Source organism: Gadus morhua, chromosome 14 (assembly GCF_902167405.1).
Source record: "Gadus morhua chromosome 14, gadMor3.0, whole genome shotgun sequence".
NCBI lineage: Eukaryota > Metazoa > Chordata > Actinopteri > Gadiformes > Gadidae > Gadus > Gadus morhua.
The window spans coordinates 27,311,504-27,327,998 of record NC_044061.1 but is presented as its reverse complement, the minus strand read 5'-3'; the positions used below and the strand labels follow the sequence as shown (position 1 = coordinate 27,327,998).

Sequence of the window (16,495 nt, the reverse complement as noted above, 5' to 3'; positions counted from 1 at the left end):
ACGTGAATGACGGGGTTGCATTTAACATTTGACCTTATCCTAGAATATGATATTTTAATTGTGCTCCTTAGTCGCTAGAGAAAACCATAATAAGGAATCTTGAGGTTGGATCAACGGTAGATACTCCGATCATCATTCAGCAAGGAATTTAACCTTTCATTAAGTCACAAATGCCCTATCACTAAACTGAAATGAAAAGTAATCAGAATTTAGTTTGATTAGCTGACAAATACAATCCAATGGAAATATATAATATAATTATCGAAAATTTTGTGAACAATGTAAAAGAAATTACATTATTAAGAATATAAATTACAGAAGAGAAATGTGGAATAAAAAAAAATGAAATGTCCATCTTATTTAAAGATAATAAAACTGTTTAATTCATCAATGTCAGGGGTCCATGCAGTCTAAAAAGTTGGGGATGACCAGTAAAACTGTTTCCTCTGAACTATTCTATTATAAACCATGCTAGACAGACGCTCTCCGATGCAAATTAGAAGTACACCGGCTAATTAACATTTTGGGTTTCCCTCTCCAATTCGTTGTTTCTCTTCGAGCTAGAGTTTGTTGGCATGTTTCAACAAATAAGAGAAACTGGACAGACATTGTGTCCCCCTTTGTACACTGACTCCTGATTCTAGTCACGTTCTGATACGATATGAGTGTCCCAGTAAACCGACATATCGTCCCGATGCACGGTAAACCTCTACATATCGTCTGTCACAATATACCTCTACATATCGGCTTTCCCATTAAACCTACATATCGTCTATCCCAGTAAAGCTGTGGTTTCATTGAGAAAGGAGTAAAAGATGAGCACATATGAACATTCTGCAGCACTGATTTGTGAAGGCCTACAATATAGGCTACCCTGAACAAACAGCAAGTGGGGAAGAAAATAAATGCTAGTCTTTAAACTAGAGAAATAGTCTTTAAAACAAGTAGTGTGTAAAAGTTTTCAAGTTTATTTTTTGGTAGAGTGCGAAGTTTTGCCATTTCCTTTTTAATTTGTATTTATTTTATATTGTACGGTTGTTAAAGGCCTATCTATGCTGATACGGTTATTCAAATGCCACCGTTCGCTATGCTCTTTCAGGAGACTGGTTTGCATGTGGGATGAGGCGCTACTGCAGATCAGAGTGGTCCACCCAGAACTAATTTGCCTTCTCTGCAGCTCTTCCACATGTTAGGTGCGTGTTTACCTTGGCGTGGTGCAGAATGGCCATATTTGGGCATACGCGTCGGAGTTGCCTTTTTATCTCCGTGCTCCTGGGGTGACGTCACACGAGTACAGGTGAGGAGCAACAGTCAGAAAGCTACCTGCAACTACTTAACAATGCGGAAGTGAGTATCTGTGAGGTGTTGTTCTGATGTATGGCCCAGATGGACGACGGTCTCTCCGGAACAGTGGACACCGACAGTAGTGTGCGCCAATGGATATGACTGGACTCTCTCCGCAGTAGTAACGAGTAATCCGCCCTCATCATGTTCTGCAGAAAAGCCAAGGTAAGAAGACGACAGGTCATGTAGGCTGTGGTAAACAACCATAGTGAAAGCCGATTGGCGTTGATTGCTCATACTTTTTCAGCTCATTAAAAGTTTTCATTTTGGTTTCTCTTGAGGCTATAGGCCATCCATTTATAAAGTGTTGGGGTTAATTCGTTTATATTCCCCTCCCCCCCGCATAGAGAGCCGTTTCTCAGTCACATTCACGGGAGACTGCTGAGTTACTCAGACAGATAGAGGCCCCTGATCTGGGCCCCTGCTTTGCTTTATGTGTGGCCCCCTTTTTAAACCTCGCTGTTCTTTGCCTCCTTGAAACCACCCACGTATTCTATCTCTCATGACGACATTTATGAACTGTTATTTCTAGATTTATGTAGGCTACAAACCCAACGACTGAGTGGATGAGTAAGATAGCTTGCAGGTTTCTGTTCCGGACAAGACAGGACCTGTTTATATGTGATTGTGTGCGTGGGCGATCGTGTATGTGTTGATGTTTGTGTGTGTGTGTGTGTGTGTGTGTGTGTGTGTGTGTGTGTGTGTGTGTGTGTGTGTGTGTGTGTGTGTGTGTGTGTGTGTGTGTGTGTGTGTGTGTGTGTGTGTGTGTGTGTGTGTGATACTGAAGAACGGAGTGTTGATTGTTAATCCGGTCTTTTTGTGTTGTAGGAGGACATCGAGCTGTTTGACAGGGATTTCCCTCAAAAATCTCCCCTTCTGCCCGTGTTGGTGAGCATTCTGAAATCAGTCTATTACACAAATAATAACACTGTTATAACAGTGATGAACTTTCCTGGACATCCAAACACAACTAGCAGTCTCTTAAATCACATTTGATACCTGACCACGTGTAGTGTGTTTGTTTTCATGAATATGTATCATCCTGTATCAAACATCCAGTAGTAGCAAGGATATGTTATTTATATATATAGAGAGAGATTGATACAAACTGAGACTTACATATTGACAGACTGTCATCTCCTGTCAGACTCTCAGTCTTTTCAGAGATCAGGTATCCCTGATCAGCGGCTCTGTGTTTTACTTGATCTTTATTTCATTCATTCATAGGACTGTATTTGTGTTATCTGGGATTGGTCCCTCTATGTACCTGCTTAACACCTGAATCAACTTAGTGGATTAATAGAGGTTTATCGTATCTTATCTTACAAGCCAACTGTCAGAAAGTGTACAGTTGTGCGGTATTGTACTACACTCCTTTTATCTCCACCCGCGCTCACCAGCTCACCCAGATACGCTCTGTGATAGGCCAATCTCACAGACATAAAAAGAGGGGATCTTAACCCCTGGAAGCAGGACTGACGGGCCAGGAACCTGTAATGGGTCAGTGCTGTGTGGGTCAGTGTTGTGTGTTGTTGTACTGACAGCATTCCTGAACCCTTGCTGCGAGGCTTTATTTGTATTTCAGAGTGATAAGATGTTTGCAGTCGTTTGCCAAACATGGCCTCTTCAATAGCACGCCTCGTCAAACCTGAATCCATTAAAACCTGGATTGCAATCATAAGATTACGAAAGTGAGATCAACCACTTAGCTTAGCCAAAATCGTAGTCACTCAAACCCATGGTTGCATTGAGCAGAATATTGCCTTGTAGGCTGTGGGTTGAGTATTTAGCCTCAGTGCTCAATAGCTTAGCATGAATTTCAGGTGGCGATGTACACATAATTAAATCCTGATCAACAACTCCCTCTGGCTTTTGTTATGATGATGGCCCAGAGGGCAGACTCAAACAAACATGTTTTATGAGTGTACCAGCCACCTTTATAATAAAATAGTCAGTGAGATTTAGTGCTTGTGTACTTAGTCTGTTGGCCTTAATGCTTGTGTCGTTAGTCAGTGAGTCTTAATGCTTGTGTCGTTAGTCAGTGAGCCTTAATGCTTGCCTCCCTAGAGTCAGTGAGCCGTAATGTGTCCATAGAGTCAGGGAGCCTTAATGCTTGTACTTAGATTCAGTGAGCCTTAAGGGCTGATTATGGTTCCACGTTCGCACAACGCAATGCTTTGCAGTTGCTTCGACGCAGTCGCTTCGACGCAGTCTTCAGCCTTTATGGTTCTGTGTCGGGTTTTAGCAAGCGGACCAATCACAGCCAATGCTGCTGCGTGACCTCAACGTAAGGTTAACATTTTTGGGGGGCGCAACGCGCACGTCAGGCCCTTGCGGTAAACGCAAGGAGGGTCCACAAGGACGTAAGGGCTCCGTAACCTCGTTGCATGAACGTAGGACCATAATCAGCCCTTTAGTGCTTCTTTCGTTAGTCAGTGCCTTAATGCTTGTGTCCCTATGCCAGGCCCCCCAGAAGAGCTATGACTACGTGCTGGTGGGCCATAAGGACGAGGAGGCAGAGGGGGACAAGGAGACCCAGAGGACCATAAAGCAGAAGGCCTTCATCGAGATGCTGAGGAAGAAGAACATCAAAGTGCTGGTGAGCTCCCAGTGAACGGTTCAGTGTGCTGGCAACATAAGCAATCAATCAACTAATCTTTACAGCCCCAATAAAGGGAACGTAATCCGACATTGTCAACATGTTCTTTCAGGAAATCCCCCATGATGACAAGTTGTTCTACGGCCTGCGGGCCCCCAACGAGGTGTTTGAGGACTACAAGTACCTGCTCAAGGTCTCTGACGCCTGCAACTGGATCGAAGAACCCAAGGCGGTAGTCCCGCAGTCCACCCGGTACGACCCACGGCTGATACACACAGCTACACTACACAAACGTTAGTTGTACACACACGGATACACATAGCTACACGCATGTACCTGATACACACAAGCCTACACGCACGTATACACACAGCGACACGCATGTACCTTATACACACACCCCTACACACATGTACCTCATACACACAGCCCTACACGCATGTACCTCATACACACACCCATACACGCATGGATACACACAGCAACACGCATGTACCTGATACACACTCACACACCCCTACACGCACCAGCAGCAGGTCAAGAGCTCTCTGAGGCTAATGCGACTCTCTCTCGTTAGACGGATGGTGTTGCTTTGGTTTAAGACCTCCAGTCGCTCTCCCTCCTGTAGCAAATAATGTGCTGACCGGCCACTTTATTCCCCTCTTCCTCCATGTCCATTATGTCCTTAGGATCCGGATTGTTCACCACATCCTGCATCACACATATCTCGATAATGGAGGTAAGAAAACGTTTTCTCTAAAAGCTCTGGATTGCCTTATTCTAAAGGAGGATGAAATATTTAGGGTGCTGAAAAAGCCTTTAGCTGTGGTGAGCTGATCACATCGACCACATGTCATAATTTAAAAAAACTTCTTTCAACCACTAGGAGGCGATACCTAGGCCCCACTGTGCATAGTTTTGTCATAGGGTCTCTCTCTCTCTCTCTCCCTCTCTCTTTCTCTTTCTCTTTCTCTTTCTTAGCGGGTGGCAGGCAGACGGGTAGGACCCAATAGTAGACAGTTCAATAAAAGGATAATTTATTAAAGCAAAAGGCAAGGAACATGGGTAACACAGGTAACACACAGGACACAACTCACCACGAACTAAAATGATCCGACAAGGAACAAAGGAAAGACAAGGGTTTAAATACCAAACACACAGGGCATGCAACGAGTAAAAGCTGAAACACATTAGGGGAGGGAGCAGTAATCACACAGGAGGGAAAACTGACATGGGGAGAAACAAGACCGATACCAAAGTAAAACAGGTAACACACCAAAACAAGACAAGGAAACAGACAGACCATGACTCTCTCTCTCTCTCTCTCTCTCTCTCTCTCTCTCTCTCTCTCTCTCTCTCTCTCTCTCTCTCTCTCTCTCTCTCTCTCTCTCTCTCTCTCTCTCTCTCTCTCTCTCTCTCTCTCTCTCTCTCTCTCTCTCTCTCTCTCTCTCTCTCTCTCTCTCTCTCTCTCTCTCTCTCTCAGAGGACCTTCATGAGCTGCTGAAGCAGCATGTGTTTGAGACGTTCTTCTGTCTCCACGAGGTGAGGGCATCCTTGGATTGACCTGACTCAGCAAAATTTGGCAGATGTGTAAAAGCCTGTGCGTCGTTTGCATATTGACGTGAAAACACTGCTTTGGAATTAAAATGCCCCCCCCCATGTGTCCCGTGTTCCACAGAAAAAGGCCCAGAAGGAACTGAGGACCAACTGGGCCCGGTGGTCCAGCCTGTTCATCCGCCAGCCGTTCAGCGAAGTCAAGTCAGTCCTCGCTCCTCTCCCCCCTCTCGTCTCTCAGCCCCTCCCCTCCCCTATGTCTCCCCCTCCCCCCCCCTGTCTCCGCCCCTTCCCTGTCTCATATGTGCCCCCCTTCCCTCTCCCCCCCTCCCCCTCGCCTGTCCCTCCCCTTATCTCCTCTGTCTCCCCCTCCCCTCACTTCTGTCCCCCCCTCCCCTAACTTATGTCCCCTCTCCCCTGTCCCCCCCCTCCCGTGTCTTCCCTCCCCTCACTTCTGTCCCCCCCTCCCCTCTCCCCTGTCCCCCCCCTCCCGTGTCTTCCCTCCCCTCACTTCTGTCCCCCTCTCCCCTGCCCCCCCCCTCCCGTGTCTTCCCTCCCCTCACTTCTGTCCCCCTCTCCCCTGCCCCCCCCCTCCCGTGTCTTCCCTCCCCTCACTTCTGTCTCCCCCTCCCCTCTCCCCTGCCCCCCCCCCCCCCCCCCCCCCCTCCCGTGTCTTCCCTCCCCTCTCGTTGTCTCCCTGGTCCTGAGGACCCCGGCGTGTGGCCACGTCTCCCGGTGACAGCGCTGTGCTTGTGTTCTGAACAGGGCGTACTTCGGGGAGAAGGTGGCGCTGTACTACCTGTGGCTGGACTGGTACACCAAGCTGCTGGTCCCGGCTGCCGTGCTGGGGATGCTGGTGTTCCTGTACGGCCTGGCCTTCTTCAACAGCAACCCGCTCATGTAGGTGGTCACCGACAGACCGTTCATACGCCTCCTTCCAAACCTTATCCGCCTAAATCACGGCTCAGAAAACATGTATGAGTTTAGTGTTCTTAACGATGTGATGAACCGCTCTTGGGAGAGCGGTTCTCTGCCGCCCGCTCTTCCGGGCCGTTCTGTTGAGATCCGCTCCTCAGCGGGAACACGCTGATGGGTGTGAGGCTGTTTCTGTCTCCTCCTTTCAATGCTCCCTCTGCTGGTTTCTTTCAGTAAGGAGGTGTGTGAGTCTGACATCATTATGTGCCCGCGCTGTGACAAGAGGTGCCCGGTTTGGAACCTGTCGGACACGTGTGCGTACGCCAAGGTGAGCCCAGCGTGTCCCAACAACCTCAACACAGCAGAACCGTGTGTGCTTCATGTAGCGCATAAATCAATGAGAGGATGACTCTCAGGGACGTCACCAGGATTTAGAAGCTAGGGGGGCTTAGCCCCTAGCAGTTTCCGAAATGCATGCGCACGTGACATTTTTTCATCACATCGTTTAAGCGGTTCTTTAATTCATCGTTTATTACAGTATAGAGTATAGCAGAGCATCTATCAGGGCCTGTTGTCTGGCTCACTCTCTTTTCTTTACTTGCCTTAACGCCTCCTGCTTCCCTCTTCTGAGTCTTCAGGATGTCCTCCTTTTAAAAAATATAAATAAGCTAAACAAAGGTAAGAGTTGGTATGATTTAAGTCTACATATTGGGGTGAGTTCAAGGAAAATAGGTTAGAAAAATGTATCCATCAATGCGCTCTCTGAAACAATTTTAATCCAAATTAAAGACAACTTCTAATTGTATAAGTATTTATTTCAACTCATAGTCTGGCTTATTATGTTAAGCGCAGGCATGTTACAATTTCCTTGACAATAATTATGCTCATTTCTAGGGGGGGCTTCTGAACAGCTTAAACCCCGCAAAATAAGTCTAACGACGTCCCTGATGACTCTGAGTCGATTAATACGCCCTATTTAACAACGAGAGAAAAAAAGTAAACAAGAGAAAAAAAAAATTAGATTGGGATACGTTTTGTTGCCCTGTTTCTTTCTTTTTTTTTTTCTCTTTTTTTCTACATCGCATCACAATAGTTGAGGTATAATATGCAGCTCAGTAAAACCAGGATATTGACAAAGCATACGTTTGCCCCTCGGTATACCAGGTCAGCCATCTTTTTGACAATGAGGCCACGGTGGCCTTCGCCATGTCCATGGCCATATGGGGTGAGAATGACCCCGTTATCAACACTCTACACTTAGATTACAATCGGGCCGATTTCATGGCCGATTATACTCAAAATGAAATCGTAATTTCTGTGTTTTCACATAAACTGCCCAGTGTGGCGCTTTGATGTCCTCCATCTTGTAGTCCGTCTATTTGAGCGTCTTGTTCCCATCAGCCACCCTGTTCCTGGAGCTGTGGAAGAGGCAGCGGGCCAAACACGTGTCCAAGTGGAAGGTCTACGACTGGTGTGAGGAGGAGGTAGGCGGTCTGAACACTCCCACTGGCTTCCTATCCTAAACCTATCTGACCTATTTGACCTCTCTGACCTCTCTGACCTATCCTAAACCTCTCTGACATCTCTGACCCATCTGACCTATCCTAAACCTATGTGACCTATCTGACCCCCACACTCGCACCTACCACACTGTGGCCGTGTCCACGCTATGTTGTTTAAGATTACCCTTGGAATGGACACCTAAAGGACACCTTTTCTTACGCCGGATTGAGTCTGGGCTTCCGGCATAGAGACGGATGAAGGCGTTTAAACTCTGAGCTGGTGTAGTGGGGACAGAACTGGCCCTCACCTCTGACCTCTGACCTGGGGCTGACCTGTTCCCCAGGAGGAGCTGATCCTGGACATCGTCAACGACCAGGACTGTAAACCCAAACACTTCAGGCACTCCTACCTCCGCAGCATGCTGGTGTTGATCCTCGTGACCCTGATGGTGAGGCGCTCGCTCGCTCGCTCACTCACTCACTCACTCACTAACTCACTCACTCACTCACTCACTCACTCACTCACTCACTCACTCACTCACTCACTCACTCACTCACTCTCTCACTCACTGTGTGTGTGTGTGTGTGTGTGTGTGTGTGTGTGTGTGTGTGTGTGTGTGTGTGTGTGTGTGTGTGTGTGTGTGTGTGTGTGTGTGTGTGTGTGTGTGTGTGTGTGTGTGTGTGTGTGCGTGTGTCCAGCTGGTGGTGATCATCGGGATCGCCCATGCCATCGTGGTCTTCCGCGTGGTGGCGGCCCCGCTGCTGTCGGAGGGCAGCTGGGAGTTCATCCGGGACCACGCCAACACGGTGGCCGTGCTGCTGGGGGCCGTACTGCACTACCTCACCATCCAGATCATGACCCGGGTAAGAGCCCCTCAGAACCCCACCCTCATGACCCGGGTAAGACCCCCTCCCAGACATCATGACCCGGGTAAGACCCACTCAGGAGCCCCCCATCATGACTCGAGTATGACCCTCTCAGTATCCCCCATCCAGATAATAACCGGGTAAGACCTTCTCATGACCCGGGTAAGACCCCCTCATGACCCGGGTAAGACCCTCTCATGACCCGGGTAAGACCCCCTCATGACCCGGGTAAGACCTTCTCATGACCCGGGTAAGACCCCCTCATGACCCGGGTAAGACCCCCTCATGACCCGGGTAAGACCCCCCTCAGGACCCCTCCATCCAGACCTCGACCCAGTAAGACGCTGCTCCCTGCTCAAGTCCCTTCATAGACCCCAGAGCTGTTGTGGTCTGACCCCACTGGTCAGACTACGATGGGCAGATGGGGTCAGACCTGGCCCAACAGGACGGGTCACTTTCTTCTGCTTCATATTTGTCTTGGCCAATCATGTTGCTGTTAGGCCGTCTGTCGGGGCGTCATTAGCATGGTGAGAGGAGCAGAGCCACACTCCGTGTTGTGGAAGACTCCTGTTGTAGTCCTACAGAGATGCTAAAGGGCCTACCTGCCCTATCTGACCCGACCTCCTAACAGTGGCCTGGAGATTGACCCTTTGAGCCTTTGACCCTTTGAGCCTTTGACCCCTCTCTGAACAGGTCAACCGATGGGTGGCCCTCAAGCTGTGTGACCTAGGTAAGACACATGAGAAGAACAGATGTATAATCCATACCAATAAATCAGGAATGTAGGTATTATTTTGTAATGGAAAATATGAAAGGATGAATGGGTGATGATTATATGATATGAACTAATTATTAGGACAAAACGTCTTCTTTTGAAGAAGTGCAATTCTACTGCGGTGCGGATGTTAATACAGGAGAGAATCAGAAAGCGTTCAGTCCGTATATTCCGATCCTTCCGCAGAGAAAACGCGCTCGTCTACGGCCACGGAGAGGAGCTTCACCGTGAAGATGTTCACCTTCCAGTTCTTCACGCTGTTCTCCTCCCTGTTCTACGTGGCCTTCTTCATGGGCAGGTAGTGTGTGTGTGTGTGTGTGTGTGTGTGTGTGTGTGTGTGTGTGTGTGTGTGTGTGTGTGTGTGTGTGTGTGTGTGTGTGTGTGTGTGTGTGTGTGTGTGTGTGTCGAGGTCTGGATGGAGGGGTCATGAGGGGGTCTTACCCGGGTCATGGGGGGGAACAACACTTGTCTCACCTACCCGTTCCTCCTCAGGATCAACGGGTACCCGGGGAGCTACGTCCGTGTGGCCGGGCGCTGGAGGCTGGAGGAGGTGAACAACGCCTTTAGAGTCACACCTGAAGAGACTCTTTTGTTATTAAATACATTTATAGATAGATGAGGAGCAGAACAATATGTCCATAGTCCTAATTGTAGTGTCAGATGTATTGATTTGATTTACTGTCAATGAGAAACAGTGTTATACCCATGTTATCTGTCAGTACTGGAGTACACTTTTGAGACGCTCCCTTGTCCTCCAGTGCCACCCCAGTGGGTGTCTGACGCTCCCTTGTCTCTAACCCACCCCTCCAGTGCCACCCCAGTGGGTGTCTGACGGACCTCTTCATCCAGATGGCCGTCGTCATGGTGCTCAAGCAGACGCTCAACAACGTCTTTGAATTCATTGTGCCGTGAGTGGTTCACCACACCCAGCTTCCCCACGCACACTGTAAAATACTACCTACCGACCTTAGATCTCAGTTTGTGATCTCTGGTCAGGGTAGGTCTGGCTACCCTGGGTTAGGGGTCAGGGTTGAGAGGTCAGGGGTGAGGGGTTAAGGGTCAGGGGTTAGGGGTCAAGGGTCAGGGGCCAGGGATGAGGTGAAGGGGGACTGAGCCGGTGTCTTCTGGCCCTCAGCTGGTGTAAGCAGTTCTTCCTGAGGAGGAAGGCAAAGAGGATGGAGAGGAAGTGCGGGCACTGCTACAGGAAGACGTGTCGCGACGAGAGCGGCTGCGTGGAGCCGTGTGACGTCTGCAAGCTACGGAACTGGCTGCTCAACTACCACCTGGCCGACACAAACGCCTTCAGCCTCTTCAACGAGTTCCTGGAGATGGGTGTGGCCTCCTGACTCACTGTCCTCTCCTCTCTATTACTGCTGTCCTCTCCTCTCTATTACTGCTGTCCTCTGTCCTCTATTACTGCTGTCCTCTCCTCTCTATTACTGCTGTCCTCTGTCCTCTATTACTGCTGTCCTCTCCTCTCTATTACTGCTGTCCTCTGTCCTCTATTACTGCTGTCCTCTCCTCTCTATTACTGCTGTCCTCTACTCTCTATTACTGCTGTCCTCTCCTCTCTATTACTGCTGTCCTCTGTCCTCTATTACTGCTGTCCTCTGTCCTCTATTACTGCTGTCCTCTCCTCTCTATTACTGCTGTCCTCTGTCCTCTATTACTGCTGTCCTCTCCTCTCTATTACTGCTGTCCTCTACTCTCTATTACTGCTGTCCTCTCCTCTCTATTACTGCTGTCCTCTGTCCTCTATTACTGCTGTCCTCTCCTCTCTATTACTGCTGTCCTCTGTCCTCTATTACTGCTGTCCTCTGTCCTCTATTACTGCTGTCCTCTCCTCTCTATTACTGCTGTCCTCTCCTCTCTATTACTGCTGTCCTCTGTCCTCTATATTACTGCTGTCCTCTCCTCTCTATTACTGCTGTCCTCTGTCCTCTATTACTGCTGTCCTCTCCTCTCTATTACTGCTGTCCTCTCCTCTCTATTACTGCTGTCCTCTGTCCTCTATTACTGCTGTCCTCTGTCCTCTATTACTGCTGTCCTCTCCTCTCTATTACTGCTGTCCTCTCCTCTCTATTACTGCTGTCCTCTCCTCTCTATTACTGCTGTCCTCTGTCCTCTATTACAGCTGTCCTCTCCTCTCTATTACTGCTGTCCTCTCCTCTCTATTACTGCTGTCCTCTGTCCTCTATTACAGCTGTCCTCTCCTCTATTACTGCTGTCCTCTCCTCTCTATTACTGCTGTCCTCTGTCCTCTATTACTGCTGTCCTCTGTCCTCTATTACTGCTGTCCTCTGTCCTCTATTACTGCTGTCCTCTCCTCTCTATTACTGCTGTCCTCTCCTCTCTATTACTGCTGTCCTCTGTCCTCTATTACTGCTGTCCTCTGTCCTCTATTACTGCCCTTCCTCTCCTCTCTATTACTGCTGTCCTCTCCTCTCTATTACTGCTGTCCTCTCCTCTCTATTACTGCTGTCCTCTCCTCTCTATTACTGCTGTCCTCTGTCCTCTATTACTGCTGTCCTCTGTCCTCTATTACTGCCCTTCCTCTCCTCTCTATTACTGCTGTCCTCTCCTCTCTATTACTGCTGTCCTCTCCTCTCTATTACTGCTGTCCTCTCCTCTCTATTACTGCTGTCCTCTGTCCTCTATTACTGCTGTCCTCTGTCCTCTATTACTGCCCTTCCTCTCCTCTATTATACTCTAACACATAGACTCTGTGGGCGTCTCCCTCCTCCAGTGGTCCAGTTTAGCTTCACCACCATCTTTGTGGCGGCCTTCCCCCTCGCTCCCCTCCTCGCTCTCCTCAACAACATCTTTGAGATCCGTCTGGACGCCATCAAGATGATCAGCCTCGAGCGCCGGCTGGTCCCCAAGAAAACCAACGACATCGGTGAGGCCCTGCTCCAAGAGTCTGTGACTGAGTGACTGGGTGACTGGGTGACTGGGTGACTGAGTGACTGGGTGACTGGGTGACTGGGTGACTGGGTGACTGGGTGACCGGGTGACCGGGTGACTGGGTGACTTGGTGAGTGGGTGACTGGGTGAGTGGGTGACTGTATGATGATGTGACCGTGTGCCTGTGACTGAGAGACAGTGTGACGGGGTGACTATCTGACTGTGAGACTGGTTGACTGGGTGACTGTGCGTGTGCGTGTGTGTGTGCGTGTGCGTGCGTGTGCGTGTGCAAGAGTGCCTTTACTTCATGTGTGTGTGTGTGTGTGTGTGTGTGTGTGTGTGTGTGTGTGTGTGTGTGTGTGTGTGTGTGGTTTCCCTGCAGGTATCTGGACCAACGTGCTGGAGGCCATTGGGGTGCTGGCGGTGATCGCCAACGGCCTGGTCATCGGGATCTCCTCCGACTTCATCCCCCGCCTGCTGTACCGCTACTACTACGGGCCCTGTGCTGTCAGCGGGGTCTACACAAAGTACGTTGTGCTAGTTAGCATCTAGCTACTGCTACAGCGCCTTAGCTAACAACAGTGCCAACACAAAGTACGCTGTGCCAGTTAGCATCTAGCTACTGCTACGGGGCCTTAGCTAACAACAGTGCCAACACAAAGTATGTTGTGCTAGTTAGCATTTAGCTACTGCTAAGGGGCCTTAGCTAGCAACAGTGCCAACACAAAGTACATTGTGCTAGTTAGCATCTAGCTACTGCTAAGGGGCCTTAGCCAACAACGGTGCCAACAGTACGTTGTGCTAGTTAGAATCGAGTTATTGCTACGGGCCCTGAGCTAACAACGGTATCAACACACAGTACGTTGTGCTAGTTACCATGTAGCTACGAATTCGGGTACCAACCTCCTCACAAATATTTTTTTCCCAAAGATCTGCTACCAGTAATATCAGTGTCCTGGTAGACGTAATCTCATCGCCTGACTGCGCATTAAGTGATTTCTGCGACTATATAGGCCGTCCAAGAGACCTTTTTATAAAAAAGAAACATCTAATATCCAAAGATCATTTCAGCAATCTCCGGCGACCCCGTCGGCAATCAGGGGACCCCAGGTGGGTCCCCCTGGTTTAACTGGTTCTGTTCACTGGTTCTGTTAAATGGTGCTGCTAACTGGTTCCCTTCACTGGTTCTGTTCACTGGTCCTGTCCACTGGCTCTGCTAACTGGTTCTGTTCACTGGTTCTCCCGGCCCAGCTGCATGAAGGGCTACATCAGGAACACGCTGTCCACGGCCAACCTCAACGAGACGTTGGTCCGGAAGGACTTCATCACCGCCCAGCTGATGACCGACGGCCTCAACGTCACGCAGTGCAGGTCTGTCTCCCACAGTGGAGTGGTGCTCTCTGTGGAGCCACTGGTCTGCTCTCTCTGGAGCCACTGGTCTGCTCTGTGTGGGCACACTGGTCTGCTCTGTGTAGACACACTGGTCTGCTCTGTGGACCCACTGGTCTGCTCTGTGGACCGACTGGTCTGCTCTGTGTAAAGCCACTGGTCTGAGTGCCTGGAGCTATAATGGTAACGCACACTTCACTGCGGTGGCGGTCTGTGTGGTTAAGCGCCTTGTTTAGAGTTATAATTGTGTGTGTGTGTGTGTGTGTGTGTGTGTGTGTGTGTGTGTGTGTGTGTGTGTGTGTGTGTGTGTGTGTGTGTGTGTGTGTGTGTGTGTGTGTGTGTGTGTGTGTGTGTGTGTGTGTGTGTGTGTGTGTGTGTGTGTGTGTGTGTGTGCAGCTATAGGGACTACAGGCACCATGAAGACTACACTCTGACCTCCCAGTTCTGGCTCATACTGGCTGTGCGCTTTGCCTTCATCATCCTCTTCGAGGTGAGTCCATATACGTACTGAGCATTAATATTAACCATGCATTAACCAACTCTGTCACCATCGAGTCATTTGTGTGGAGGCACAGTCTGGCATCAGTTCAGTGGGCAAGTGAACTGTCGTTAAAGAACCTCTGGGGTCCACACAGTCTGTTGGTTCACTCACTTCCTGTTGGTTAATTCACTTCCTGTCGCCCCACAGCACGTGCTGGTGGTGTGTAAGTTCATCGCTGCCTGGTTCGTACCCAACAACCCGCTGCAGGTGAAGAACCAGCGACTGTTGGACAAGCAGAAGAGGCTGAAGGAGGAGCTCCGGTAAGAGACAGAGGGAGAGTCAACATATGACATATGATCGGAAGGGTAAAGTGATGAAGAATGCTTCACACTGAACTGTAGTTTATTCAGTATTGAAGCTTACAAACAGGTCAGTATAGAGTGGCCAAGTGATCAAGTATATCGGGGAACAGGGATCTAATTTCCCCCGATGAATTATGAATGATGTAAGCATGAATCCAGATGAACACTCGTCTAGCCCAATGAGCCAGAGTGAGAGGTTCAATCCCACTGGGGCCAACACTCTGGGCCTTTCTTAGAGGCTCTGGAGGAAAGGATGAAATGGCATTCATTCATACATTCATATATTCATACGTTACACTTCAGTGCAGGTATTCATTCAGCGGGCCGAGTGTTGGAGGGTTGCGTTGAGGGGAGTTCCTGGTCCCCCCAGGCTGGGTCAGGTGATCTACGTGTTTGTACGTTGATGTCTGTCTGCGTCGTTCATTCTCTTGTTTTCTATTCCAGCCAGAGGAGAAGCAGAACCACAGCAGGTGTAAATACCCCCCGTTCACAGACGTCCTCACAGTGGGGTCCCGTTGCTGAGCCAGAGGAACTGATTTGGTGAAGCTGGTTGTCAGGTATTCGTTTCTTTCCGCTCCTAACCAGACGTCTTGGATGTGGATGTTGATGCTCTGAGCCTGCAGCCTAGGGACCAATTATTTTAAAGACTTAAAGCCAAAGCTTCACGACGTCTTCACACGCTCCTCAGACTTGTCGCCTGGTGGCCAATGATTCACACACTCCGTCAGGCTCCATCTACGGCCAACCTCTGAACGTGGATCCTAACCGCTCTACCCAATGGCACTCGGTGACGAGCTGTCTGGAAGGTAGAGCAAACGCTGTTCTGAACATCTCTGGTTCTGTGTTGCTGGAGACCTCTGGACGGGATCTTTAACACACTCTTCTACGGGACCAGAGAGCGACAGCATACACATTTATCCCCTTGTTTATTTTTAAAAAGTGTAAATTAGGTGAGCCACGTTTATCTTTACTAAGTACTGAAATCCAAACCAATAGACTGGGCATTCTCTCCTCGTATCTCTTCTGTTTTCTTACTTTCATAGTATTTATACGATGTGAACCGGCTGTGTTGTCCTTGATGGACGGCTGTGTCTAAATGCCATACTGTCAGATTTGGCAGTGTTTTTTCTCGCAGAGTGTTGATTCGCCGAGTGTTTTTAAAATATGTCATTGTTGTGTTGTACGAGAGCGAATATAATTCGGACATTTGTAGTCATTTGATTTCAGCGTTTTTTGTTCCGTTTGTTTTTTCTAAAGCACTGCCAGCGTTTGACATGTTTTACTGCTCCAGTTTAGATTAAACTCCTGCCAGCACATGCCTGTATGGGTCTGTAATGTTTTTATTGAGGAATAATTCAATATATGGATATGCATACAACCTGACTCATATTTTAGACACTAAAGGTATGTTATGGACTTCATTTGTACGAATGCATCACATAACGTCCTGTAAAAGCATACGATGAGATGCTAGGATGTCTGGGTGTATTACAGCTGAATCCGGGCTGATCCGTTTGGCCACAGGGGGGAGCTACAGGCTACTCATCTGTCACTTCTGAAATTCGGCTACTCCTCCCAACCACCGTGTTTATGCTGCCTTCGTGTGGTGGTTAATAGATCTGCACCTGCCAAGCTCATAACGTTGACCGTTTCATTATAAACCAATGTAATGGATATATTTGGCCACAACCCATTTTTAATTGGTGTCTGTTCGATGAGTATTAAATACCTCACTTTCTACTTAAGATGCACAAGACAGGACGTTACAAAACTTGGAAACTCCTCAAGACGACCCTTGAGGAG

General features: G+C 48.8%; 1 protein-coding gene across 2 annotated transcripts; it reads left to right on the top strand.

Moving 5' to 3' along the window:
- The first annotated feature begins 1,269 nt into the window (after positions 1 to 1,269).
- On the top strand, positions 1,270 to 16,008 carry ano9b (anoctamin 9b). Of its 2 annotated transcripts, XM_030377996.1 has the most exons (25): positions 1,270 to 1,509; positions 2,173 to 2,232; positions 3,809 to 3,943; positions 4,056 to 4,195; positions 4,633 to 4,682; positions 4,925 to 4,942; positions 5,427 to 5,485; positions 5,622 to 5,701; positions 6,263 to 6,397; positions 6,647 to 6,740; positions 7,577 to 7,637; positions 7,814 to 7,896; positions 8,259 to 8,363; positions 8,614 to 8,778; positions 9,475 to 9,511; positions 9,743 to 9,854; positions 10,049 to 10,106; positions 10,367 to 10,464; positions 10,692 to 10,888; positions 12,303 to 12,455; positions 12,843 to 12,987; positions 13,712 to 13,831; positions 14,246 to 14,339; positions 14,538 to 14,650; positions 15,137 to 16,008. In XM_030377996.1, exons 1-25 carry the CDS (start codon positions 1,489 to 1,491, stop codon positions 15,234 to 15,236), a joined length of 2,433 nt encoding a protein of 810 aa, XP_030233856.1. In that variant the 5' UTR covers positions 1,270 to 1,488; the 3' UTR covers positions 15,237 to 16,008. The 2 variants fall into 2 exon arrangements, with proteins under 2 accessions (XP_030233856.1, XP_030233857.1); XM_030377997.1 differs by lacking the exon at positions 4,925 to 4,942.
- The last annotated feature ends 487 nt before the right edge of the window (positions 16,009 to 16,495 follow it).